Source organism: Ursus americanus, chromosome 7 (assembly GCF_024610735.1).
Source record: "Ursus americanus isolate L20-20 chromosome 7, mUrsAme1.1.p, whole genome shotgun sequence".
Taxonomy (NCBI): Eukaryota; Metazoa; Chordata; class Mammalia; order Carnivora; family Ursidae; genus Ursus; species Ursus americanus.
In genome coordinates, this window is record NC_142133.1 from 84,920,593 (window position 1) to 84,933,205 (window position 12,613).

Consider the following 12,613-nt stretch of genomic DNA (forward strand, 5'->3'; position numbering starts at 1 on the left):
ATAGGTAAAGCCACATGGGCCCCGCTGCCCTCATCTGTTTGGTCAGTGACTGATTTTGCACAATGCAGAGCCGAATGGTTGTGTCAGAAAAGCCTGGACTATTGTCCAGTCCTTTACAGAAACAGTGGCCTACCCCAGTCTAAGACATCTCTGCTCATGTCTCGGCAATTTATCACCACCACAATCTTTGTCTAAACCCATAAGTTCCCAGAGCCCCCATGGGCTCCCCTTGTGAGTCTCCCTTTCTGTCATTCCCAACTTCCAAATTCTCCAAGCTAAACACTCTGCGATCAGCTTTGAACTTCCTCTTTGCTCCTCAAACTCAGTGCCGCCCCGATGTGCTCAACCTCCCAGCTCCCGCCCCAGCCCCTGTCCAGGCCTCCTGCTGGCGGTGGCTCCCAGAACCGCTCGGTGTCCATCCGGGGAGCACCCTCTGGAGCCAAGCCTCCGTGCTTCTCACCCCGGCCCCCAGCTGGCTCTCCCTGGAACGCCTGCCCTCTTCCCCACACCTGCCGGGGGGCTGCCCCACAGTCCAGCTGCTCCCAGAGCCTCTTGGCACGGGGTCCTCTCTGACTCGGCCCGGCCCACACTCAGCAGCCTTCCTCCTAACTTCCTTCACGATGGTGCCTGTGCAGAACTAGACACCTGTTCTCGGCCCAGGTGCAGCTCTGGGTCTCACGCTTGACAGTTTCCTGGGTAGCTTGTCTTCCCGCTGGACCGTAAGCTCCTGTCCTCAGATTCAAACCGCAGTGCCAAGCCGGCCAGCCGGCCACGCAGACACGACCTGTCTGAGTGAGTGAGTGGGAAACGAAGGGTCGTCCTGTGATCTGATGCTTTCAGTCACGTGAGCCGACAGTGGCAGATCCCGTCTAGCTGCATTCTCACAAGAAAGCTCCTTTTCCCGCGTCCCACGCCGCATCCCCCTTGGTGCACTTACAACAGCACAGACCTGCATGGGCACCGTGAGGGTCAGTGCGCGAGGGTGGCCGTCCGAATCCACCCAGGCCCAGCACAGGTCAACCCTCAGGAGGCCTACCTCCGGACTGTACTCTTTCTGTGTGGTTATTGGGAAGTCTGGGCTGTAAGGACACACTGCTCTTCTCCCTTATGTTAACACACAAGAAGGCGGACGTTGCCAGGAGTAGGAGACACGTTCAGGGAGACTCTCACAAGTAGGGCAGCGCGATAAGAAAGCTCTGGTTGGAACGTGGTGGTTTCCATTTTTTTGGTTTATTATGTGTAGCCAGTAGAAATCCCGTGGAGCCTTTCTTTGTCCTGCAAGAGAGGGATAGAGTCCTTGAAGAGGAGGTTTCCCAACGTGGTGCAAGGCCTGGCGGGCTGCCGCTGTAGCCACCCGCGGTGGTGGCACTCCCGCGGAGAGGCACGACATCCATCACGGCCAGGGACAGGCTGGCCCCCAGAAGGACCCCGACCCATTCTGCTGTCTGATTGGAAAGGGAAGTGTGTTTTGTTATGTTCATTGGTCACTGATGCTGGCTTTGTGAGCTTTTTACAAACTGGTGATAATTATGAGGACCTACACTCTTACTTTCATTTGGAACAAAACGAGGGGGTGCTTGCATTTTGTGAAAGGGCACGGGTGACGTGGATGCCGGTCCCACCTGCTTCGCCCGGATCAGGCTCGTCAACAAATCGCCCCCAGTCGCTCACCTGCTAGCATTCTGCCCACTCCTACCAACATGGCACCATTCAGGACTCGAACGTCTGCTAAAGTAGACGCGCTTTACCAAAAGTTTGCTGCCGTTTGCTGTATACACACATGTCCTGCTGACTTTCTTTCAGAAACTGAAATTTGCTCATTTCAAAACGGAACGGCCATTTTTTTTTTTATTTATGTGCATTCCATTTCTTACCCTGAGCTAGCGGCTAGCCCTCACTAGGGAAAAGAACCCTCAAAAGTACGATTACCTTTCTCTCACAATTTCTATATTCCTATTTTTATATCAAAATTATAAATGGTGTAAAACCACAGACTTCAGTCCATGTGGAGAGTACCACAAGCTGCTGTCTCGGTGTGGCTCCCCGTGCCCGCTGCACAGGTCCGAGGGGCTGCCTCTCGACGGAGGGTCTCTGTCTGGTCCTCCCGCATTGCTGCCTCGGCCCCCGAGGATGTCTCTGTGCTCAGACCCCGGACTGCCGCCATCCACCCTGTGCCCTCTGCTGCTTAGATAAGCTGCATTCACAGGAGAGTGAGGGAGAAAAGGTCATGTCCCAGACAGGCCGACAGGGTGCTGGTTTGTCTCGCAGGGAGGGACCTGGCCCGCGAGAACTCTTCGTGTCAGGGGGTCTGAGTATGTGTGGTCAGCCCTCTGGTCCATGCGAGGGCACTTGCTTCAGATGGTCACCTGCTGGTACAGCAGCTCCGTGACTCTTGGTGGGGCTGCGCTGAGGCCTGGTGGCTCACCGCTCCCCAGAGCCTGCGCGTGCTCTGCCAGCATCGCTGTGCAGTCCCGTGGCAAAATGAAAGCAGTCTTGGTCCTAAGTTGAAAGTTATCAACGACGAAAGCTTAGTTACCTGTTCACTTGTATCTGAATACAGTGCTTTGGGCAGTTTCTTGGAGTGGCTCATGATGACTGGCCAAGGTGGCCGTGTGAGGTCAGTTGCTGAGTTCCACTTTGTTGGCCCCTTCCTTTTGGGAGGAAAGCACTGTGCATGTCCTCCAAGGGGGGGGTCCTTGGGTTATAGACCACTAGGGACAGCATTGGACACACAGGGAGAGCCGGCTAAGCTTGCTTTGGAAAGGACATTTGAAGATGCATGGGGGTCGTGCAAGAGGGGCTCGCTGATGGAGTCTAGGACACTGTGAGGAAGACGTCTTGGGGGGGTTTTCTGCACCCATGGCTTCACTCTGGCTACTCCCTCCCTGGGCAGGACTCCAGGGGAGACCTGCCTGCCCTGCGGGTGACACCCTGCGACTTTGCTGCCCTTGGCAATGGCCCCAAGGCCCTAACAAATCATCCACAAGTGCCCCTCCCCCCCCCGCCATGTGCCGGAGGAGGCTTCCAAACAGCCATGAAAGCAGCATTCGCTCCCAAGTACCTGTGTGCTATGGGTGACGGAGGTTGTTCACAAGGACATCCTGTGGGCCAGGCTCCGTGCAAGGACATGTGTGGTGTGCATGTGGCCATGCTGCCCTGCTTACACCGGGTCAGCCACGCCCACAAGTGTGCGCCAGTCCCTCTCCCAATCCCACTCCATGGCCACTTCCTCCACGTGGCTTTTTATTAGAATCACATGGTAAGGCTCGTCTTGGGGAAAGGGGTGTTCCCTCACAAATGCCCAGCTGGAGGGACACCTCCCAAAAGCACAGTGCCCGTGAGGTGGCACCCACTGCACACACACAGTGAGCCCCGGCTGGCCGCTGAGGCCCTTCCTGGCTGGAAGGAGCAGCCAGTCTCTGGAGGGATGAGGTCTGTGGGGTCCCCGTCACCCCCTGAGCTGATGGGCAGTCATGACGGGGAGACCCCTTCTTGGGCCTTGACCGGGCTGGCATTCAGGTCACTTCCCAGCATCAGGCGGCCGAGTCCTGATCGGGGGCAGTCTTTTTTTTTTTTTTTTTTTAAAGATTTTATTTATTTATTCGACAGAGATAGAGACAGCCAGCGAGAGAGGGAACACAAGCAGGGGGAGTGGGAGAGGAAGAAGCAGGCTCATAGCGGAGGAGCCTGATGTGGGGCTCGATCCCATAACGCTGGGATCACGCCCTGAGCCGAAGGCAGACGCTTAACCGCTGTGCCACCCAGGCACCCCTTTGATCGGGGGCAGTCTTAAACAGATGGGGTCGTGGCCCCTGCAGCCACATGCGGTGCCTCTCCTGCTCACCCCGCTCTGCACCGGGGAAGCCCAGATGGGCTCCTCCCCGCCCATCAGCTGTTGGCGCCGTGCCTCCCCGCCACCGACGCACGTGTCCCCAGGGCCGGCGGGAGGGGCGCGGTATGGGTGGCGGGGCGCCGTGCCCCGCTCTGCTGTCGCCCCAGCAGCGGGGACCCAAGTCATCCCTGTCCCCGTGTCTCCCCAGCGAAGCGGTACTGCAAGAACGCCAGCCCCAGCAGCAGCACCACCAGCAGCTACGCGCCCAGCAGCAGCAGCAACATGAGCTGTGGCGGGGGCAGCAGCGCCAGCAGCACGTGCAGCAAGAGCAGCTTCGACTACGCACACGACATGGAGGCGGCCCACATGGCTGCCACGGCCATCCTCAACCTGTCCACGCGCTGCCGCGAGATGCCGCAGAACCTGTCCACCAAGCCACAGGACCTGTGCACCGCGCGGGTACGCTCAGCGGGCAGGCGCCCCACCTGCCAGTCCCGGGGGAGCGTGCCCTCAAGCTCACGCCCCGTAGCGCCAAGTCCTGAGACGACGGGTTTGTAAGCCAGGAGGACTTGTCAGTCCTGTTAGATAAGGAGAGTGCGGGGACCATTCTCGTTAGGATCCAGAGTCATATCTGTAAAGAGAGGACACCCAGTGCGTGCACGGTGCCTACTGCACAGACAGTAGGAAACTGAAGGAGCCGTGTGCCTGGAAGCCCCAACAGGAGGAGGGCGGGTGGCCCTGCTGTCAAATACAGGACTGTCCCCTGCTCCCAGCAGGTCGCTCAGTGTTGGGGAACAGAGAAAGTAGAAATCCACTTTTCGTTTGGACTGTCAGCCGTTCTGGCCAGCTCCCGTTCGTCCAGAAACCACCAAGATGCTGACAGGGCATGAGGGTTTGTGGAGGTCTCGCCACCCGGCTTCTCTGTGAATGGACTCCTTGCTCCGGTGAGAGCAGGACGGGGCGGTTAGAGCTGGAGGGAGCTGATCCGCCAGGGCCACTAGGGGGCCGGAGCCACGGGTGGCGCGAGGCCTGTGTGCCCAGGCAGACCTGGTCCGTCACCTCCTGTCCAGAAAACACAGGAGCTCTCTGCACTCCCAGCCCCGCCTGGCCGTAGGCGCCATGAGCTCACAGCCCTGACAGTAGTTGTTAAAAGTAACTGATTTGTATGAATGGAGAAAGTTCAGTCATTTTACGTTTTGCAAATGCTTTCTTTTCTCTTAGTATTCGTATTCCTGGATTTTGGAGAAGTGTCAGGGGCATGCGATTTCCATGGTGATCAGGGCCCCTAAAATCCAAGGCTAGGATGGAAGGGCTTCTATGGCAAGGAGGAAAAAGAGAGCAACCCCTTCCCTTTTTTGTTCACTTTATTAAAGCTAAGACTGAGAGAATTAAGTCCAACATGATGCAGGCTAAATTAGTATGAGAGCTTGAAAGCAGGAGTGCTCCCTGACGGGAAGAGCTCAGGCAGAATAATGCTCTGCAATGTCTCAGGGTAACAGCCTGCACGGGGCTTTCGTTCCCGGCAGCTTCCCTCCGCTGTTACATCCAGAGGAGAGAGCTGCTAGACATTTGGGGAGGCAGCAGCTTTCACGCCAGCTCTGAAATCAGATTTTTGCTCGAGACGGTGTAATTCTCCGGGAGCAGCGGTGGAGGGCTGTTGGCAGGATTTCCTGCTTTGTCCTCCATGCGTCCTTCCTTGCCTCCCTCCTCCGGAGAGGCGAGCTCTGAAGACGTCTTCATCTGTGTGAAAGCATCATTAAAAAGAAAAAGAAAAAAAAAAAACACCTCACCCAGTACCTCTTTATTTTTTAAGCCAGTTGGCTCAATTGTAGGTTTGTGGAAACACAGAGTAGGTCAGACCGTAATCACTGCAGTAGGGGTACTTGAACTCTGATTGCACAGCCCCCTCCCTTAAAACAGAATATACTCTTCATCACAAGATTCCATGTTGGAAAGTGAATTCTGGTTGCTCCTCCCTCACCCCTCCATGCCTCTGCTTTGTCTGTTTCCCTCCTCTCCCTGTCTTGCAGTATTCACATCAGTGAAACTGAAAGACGATTGTTAGGCATAAACACACATCTATCTCTGATCTCTTAAACGTTATTTGAGCTGGAACAGAATTGAGATTAGGCACTCGTTTGATTTTCTTCTAGAAGGGCTTATTTCTAAAAGCAGAGATGTATTGCAGAAAAAGGAAGATGAAGATGGATGATAAATACATGGTAGATGTGTGAGATAAACAGATAAGAGACAGATGGATGGACAGATTACCGGTCCCTAGTAGGTGAATAGATACATGCACCTGCCATCCAATGTTGTGGCCAAGTGTGGGCCAGCAGACATGTCCCTAAGCGCTGCTTCTGCTCCCCTCGGGAGCCCACACACGGGAGATCGCAGGAGGAATCCGCCTTTGGATTCTGCACTGGCTGAAGGCAGGGCTGCGGCTGGGGGTGGAGCTGCGTGCTTACCGTGTCTCTCTGTCCAGCAGAACCCTGACATGGAGGTGGATGAGAACGGGACTCTGGACCTCAGCATGAACAAGCCACGGCCACGGGAGAGCTGCTGCCCGGTCCTGACGCCCCTGGAGCCCATGTCCCCCCAGCAGCAGGCGGTGATGGGCAGCCGGTGCTTCCAGCTGGGAGAGGATGACTGCTGGGAGCTGCCCGTGGACTACACCAAGATGAAGCCTCGCAGGGCAGACGGGGGTGACACCACCGAGGTCCCTGTACGTCCCCCTCACCTGCCTGCTGGCTCGGGGCGTGGGGCCGGGCGTCTGTGGGCTCCCTCAGTATGACCTCAGATGACTAGGGCTGACAACACACTTTGTGGACCAGGGAGAGATTTGTCACTAACGCTGATTTGTCACAAACTCTTTTCAATGATGAATTTTATTTTCTAACAGGTGCATTTTGTTAACCAATGATTTCTCTAAGAAAATATGTAAACAGCAAGCCAGTCCACTTTTCTGGGTGACATATTGATATAATGCATGATTCTCCTTGCAGATAGGTAATTATAACGTCTTAAATACTTAAATGGTTAACTATGAGCTATTAATTAGCTAGCCATTTGAAGCTAAGGATAGTGTCTGTTCTCAGAGAAACCCAAAATATTCAGAAGACTATACTCCAGCCCTGAAAAAAATCATTTTAGTACTATCACCTAAATCTTTTTTGAGCACAATATTACCAAGCAACCTACTTCAAGAACATATTTTTGAAGTACAGATCTCCCCTGTGATCCAAAAATAGAGCTTTCCTATGGAAACTTTCGTAAGCCAAATGGCAAGATTAATTAATTTATACAGAAAATATCTTGAGCATTCCCAGACCCCAAAAATCACCTCAGGCTTTTCTGAACCTTAGGACACACCTTGCTCATGGACGCACAAACAGCCTGAGATCAAGCCCAGATGCTCTCGGCCACAGCTCAGAGCTCAGGAGAGGGATGCTGAGAGGCTGAGCAGGGTTGCGGGGGCGGGGGCACGGCGGGGCCACTCTGGCCGCTCAGGGTGCACCTGCCGCTCCCACAGCTCACCGCAAAACCAGCACTGAATGCTGTTTGTGCTTCTTGCCTTTTTTTGTAAAAGCAAAAATCCTCTTTGGGTTTTTTTCTTAGCAAAAGCAGGTACCAAAGTAGGTCTTTCATAAGAGTGAAGTGGTGTGTCGTGAGCTTTCGAAAAGTGGGGGACACCTGTAGTTACAATGTTCACATTCCAGTTACTAAAATAGTTAAAATATCCTTTAGGCGAAGAAAAGAAATGAAGGGAAGGTTGTTCTTTATTGTACTGGCTTTTTCTCCAGTGTTCAGTTCTGGAAATTATGACATCTTCTTTATTCACTGAAAAATGAAAATCCTTTCTGAGTACAATAGAGAGACCACCATCAAAGCAATAGCTTTTTACAGAAACAAGGAAGTGCAGAAAAAGGGAACATTAGCTATTTGTAGGAATTGGCAGGAAAGGCACCTGGTTATAAGGCCATTACATCTTAAAGCCTATTATCTTTATTCTTCAAATTGATTTAAGTTTCCAGGCATTGCAAAAGAATAGAATCTGAGTGGCAAGGTAAATTCCAAAGTATTCTTTTCTCTCCTACAGTATTAAGTCACAGCTAGCAAATAAGGCATGGTGGTTGAGTCTCTGAATTTATTTTAATGAAAATTAAGCCCTCATAAATCGACAGAAGTATTTTCATCGTGCAGATTGTCCCAGAAGTAAGACCGGCTCTCCTGTATTCAGGAGACATGTCTACTGAGTATCGCCATCTATAGGAACTTCTTAGTTACTGCACTGGGACCCACTTACGCAGACGTAGACACTTCCTATTAAAGAAGAAAATCCTGCAAAAGAATAGTTGAGAACTACAGCATGAATCTCAGATGGTCCTCCCTTGCCGTGGGCCCTAACGCACAGATGCAGAATGCTCACCAGTGGTTGGTAAAAGCCTTGCTCTAAATGCCTCTAGGGTTAGGGTTTAAGCTTTGCAGGTCAGTGTTGGGTAAGAGTGTCTTAACAGTGTTTGCTGGACACTGAATGAAAAAGGCTAACTAGGAAATGCTGTCTCTGGTTTCCGTTTATAAGTACCCCAACAGAAATGTTGAATAAGGCCCTGCCACTGACAGGTATGAATTTAGAAGTTCAGAGCAGTTGATTAGAAACTAAGGTCTGCTCCGAAAAAATGCTCTTTGAACAGAGTCCAGCTTTGCACTTTCAGAAGGGGCCTCACCAGGACAAAGATGTGGAGTGATTTTCAAGGCACAGTCTGTTGGAAGAGGAGGGAAGCGCAGAGGCGGCCGGCCCCACTGGAGGCCGCGTCTGTGGTCTGTGTGCGGCGCTGTCACCTGGGCGGCCCTGAAGCTATGTTTTGCCTGCAGCCGGAAGACTTGGACCCATTCCAGGACGCTCTGGAGGAGAGAAGGTACCCGGGAGAGGTGACCATCCCCAGCCCCAAGCCCAAGTACCCCCAGTGCAAGGAGAGCAAGAAGGACTTAATAACGTAAGCATAACTCGAGGTGAAACGGCTACTCTTCCTAACTGTCCCTTTCTTTGGCTTATTTTTAAAAACCGATCTGTACATGCCTTGCCGTTTGAGCATGCAACGTTCGCAGCACATAAATGTCTCAAGCTGCCAGTTCAGCGGAGCGGGAGGCCGCGTGGCTCGCCTGCTCCCGGGACGCTCTGTGTGATGGAGACGCCTTTGCCATATGTGGTCGTGCGTTTTGCAGCTTCCCCTCAGGGCACCCAAATCCCCTCGCAGACATTGCAGCTAAACTGGAAACAATGAAACTTTCTTAAAGTTTTTCTTTTTTTTTAAACATACTTACTATTTTGGCTGTTTTTGTTTTTGTTTGGTGGCAGATGTCCAACACCAAGGTGTGATGGGAGTGGTCATGTGACTGGTAATTACGCCTCACATAGAAGGTGTGACTTCATTTTTCTCATGGTGGATTCTGTCTTCTCAATTTATTGTTTTCAGCTTACCTCAACGATGCTGTCAAAGTGCAAACGTCGACTTACGTGTCAACCCGCCAAGTGCTCTATGTTGACCTATGAACGCATGCTAGCATACGTGTTGTATAGTGTCTTTTATATGCAAGTAAACTACCACAATTTGGAACATTCTTCAACATTGAAACCAAAAAGCACAAATACTTTTATATTATTTTCAAAAGTTGTTTATTAACAGACACATCTTCAAAGAAGAAAGTTAATTAAACAAAAAAAAAATTCAATATACAGCACTTGCCCCATCGCTTTCTGCATTAAACTTTTTAGTTTCAGTTGTATGTTGTGTTTGTCCGGGAGCGCAAGCCGGTGGGGCGGCACTCACCTGACTCTTCTGGCCTGTCTTACAGTCTGTCGGGCTGCCCCCTCGCCGACAGAAGCATCCGGAGCATGCTGGCCACCAGCTCGCAAGAACTCAAGTAAGATTTCATGACAATCATTCTTCTAAAGATCTGTTCACCTAGTCGTAACAAAATGGAGGTGTCATGTGTAGACACAAGTGTCTTTAAACAAACCGGCTGTGCACACAGTGCCTCGACAGCACACATGACTGGGTCCTTGGGACGTCAGCCACCTTTCCGGACAGTCTCTCTGCCTCTTCCCTCTCCTTTGTCTCTAGTGCTTTCATGCCATAGCCTTTCTATCCTGAATTTTCTAAAGCCTCAGTAGTTTCTGTCCTGGTACACCTGATACATGCACACGGAAGGGAAGTTGGACAGAGGTACTCAAACTTTCAGGTAGTGATTGCAACCTAAAAAGTGAAAAATCGATTTTTTAGAAGTCATTGGTTCATATGATTATTTAAAACATGGGCATTTAAATAGCACTAATGACAAAAACTCACCACGATAATAGCTAATTCCCTAAGCGTGTTGTGGTCATAGTTGCAAATACTCTAGGACAGCATCTACTCACCTTCACTGTTCACTGATGGGTACAGTCAGGCGCTCACCAGCACTCAGACACACCTCCCTCTAGCTGTCTGCTCTCCCGCTCCCCTATGCCTATAACATTTTCTATATTTTAAGCATAAATCTGATCACTTACATTTATATCATCAGACTAAGGTTTTTTTTCTTTGTATATATAGAACCACATTCAGTTCCTACGTGGGTTTTGGAAGGAGTCAGTACCAGTCCTAGAAAGCGCATGAAAGCCTTCGGTGCTCTAGTCAGAGGAGACATAGGGTGTGTATCAGGGAAGAAGGGCGAGACCTGAAAGTAGTTTCACAACAGAATGAGAACCAAGAGCCCCAAATAATTATTTTTTAATTACCTGATGTATTATAAATATCACGCCCAACTGCTTGGCTTCCATTTTGTTTGGAAACTGCTTTATTACCAATGTAGAAAAAAATGCTCCTTGGAGACCCGATTGGATTCCTTTCCCAAGGATTCCACCCCACATCCCATCCCACTGCGATAGACCAGGGCTGTCTCCGAGTATAGGGTTCTGTTTCATATCATGTCATTTTTTACAGGATCCCTGTCCAAGGCCCTAGTGCCATAGATCACCTGCTCATGTTCAGTGACCTCCTGAACTAGCCCTTCCATCACAAGACTCTTGGCGTTTTCTTCATGGCGTGTAAACACCCGGAGGGCTTCCTCTTACTTAACGGTTTTAAAGTCTATAGTGTCATCCATGCGGTGCCTAATGGACAAATAGCTTTTAGAACCTCAAAACGGATGGACTTAGCAAGAACAACTCAACCCACTTTGTTAAGACATCTTTTTTCATGGCTTAAAACCATACTTCCCTCATGATCAAAACGTGATTAACTGCACTTGGAACGTGGCCAACACATCAGACCGTGCCAACTTCCCTTTGAATTTCTTGATGAGGAATGCTTTGCAAAAGCTTGACATATATCCAGTTCCAGCAGGCCAGTTGTCAACAAGAAATAGCCTTTGTACAACTGCTATCTAGGACTGATTCTCACTGGTTAGCATCTCAACACCCCAGAGACCAGAGTAGTTTTCTGAGGGGTCTAGTTGTTGCTGGTTTTCATCTCTTGACTTTGGGCTTAGAAGGTTATGTTGACCTGAAGTTCTGAGCAGAGCCTCCACTTCTCCAGGTCCAGCAGTTTCTTCTTCATTCCTTTCATCTTGGAAGGTGGTGTGATTGTCCTCGCCATCCGCATCTTCAGAGGGGGGTGGTTGGCCTTCACGTCCTCCAGGGCAGTGCTGGAGGGGTCCATTCTCTCCATCGTGTCTCTTCCTGGATGGGAGACTTTATCTTCAGAGAGGGATGGCCTTTTCCTAATCATGTTTGATCTAAAAGCCGTACTCATTTATAAACTTGTCTTTGCAACAAGTAAATCCCATTTTGATCCTTTCAGAGCAATCTAAACTTGACCAATTTTCTGAAATGGTCCATTTTTGTTGGTGAAGCTTCGAAACTATGGGTTCCAATTAAATGTCTGCTATAAAAAGTCTAATATTTAAATGACTGATTTTTGCTTGATAGTCTTTCTAAATGGAGGAAACCATAGATTACAACATTTGTTTTCCTTTAACCTCTTGATTGATGAAACCCCTCTATTCATTACCTTTAATCTCAAAGGCCTTGTAGGTGGTTTTTCTTGCATGGGATCATAGGTTCATCCCATAAAGATCTACAGCTGCTTTCTCTAGAGTCATCACCCATGTGCCCTTATCAATAGACCATTCTCAGAGTTTGGCCAATCCCTGCAGCAACAGCAGTTTACGTGACAGACAGAGTGACATCACACCATCCATTGTAGGTGAACAATTTCTACTTCTTCATAAAGACGTATTAGACAGGGGGTCCCAATAACCTCCAAAAAATTCTCTATGATGGAATTTTCTGGAAATGTTCCTCTTGTCACATTTGACACTGGATTTCGATAGTTGGCCATTAACAGGACATTCTTGATCATGGAAAGATGAGTTGTGCCAGATAAGCTCTTGGTCTTGGATCCTCAAACCTCTTAAACTTCCTGAGATAACACTTTGCTCCGATCTTATCCAGGACAGCACATTTGGAATGTTCTTAAAAAGAAGTGGATAATTTTATGTCTAATTATGTACAATATGTAAACTGAAAATGTATTAAAATTTAATGTGTACATGAATACAATTCAAACTCTGGAGCTACCGCGTTCCCTGGCCCATCTGGTGTAGACAACATGGTTCAGTGGCTCAGGAGGGAAGGGGGAGGCAGTTCAGGAAAGCCCGCGCAGCGTGCAGACCCTTTCGGGTTGATGTGCCATGTGTCACATACATGTCCTGTGAACCTTCCTACCCTGCACCCTG

General features: G+C 50.2%; 1 protein-coding gene across 1 annotated transcript in view; it reads left to right on the forward strand.

The window, feature by feature from the left end:
- The window catches only part of LOC123786598 (myelin transcription factor 1-like protein), a 307,765-nt gene extending 296,883 nt beyond the window's left edge, over positions 1-10,882 (forward strand). Inside the window, exons 14-18 of the mRNA XM_087863207.1 lie at positions 4,041-4,291; positions 6,321-6,557; positions 8,708-8,829; positions 9,689-9,757; positions 10,819-10,882. Coding sequence (XP_087719333.1) covers positions 4,041-4,291; positions 6,321-6,557; positions 8,708-8,829; positions 9,689-9,757; positions 10,819-10,882 — 743 coding nt within the window. The remainder of the gene's footprint in view (positions 1-4,040; positions 4,292-6,320; positions 6,558-8,707; positions 8,830-9,688; positions 9,758-10,818) is intronic.
- The last annotated feature ends 1,731 nt before the right edge of the window (positions 10,883-12,613 follow it).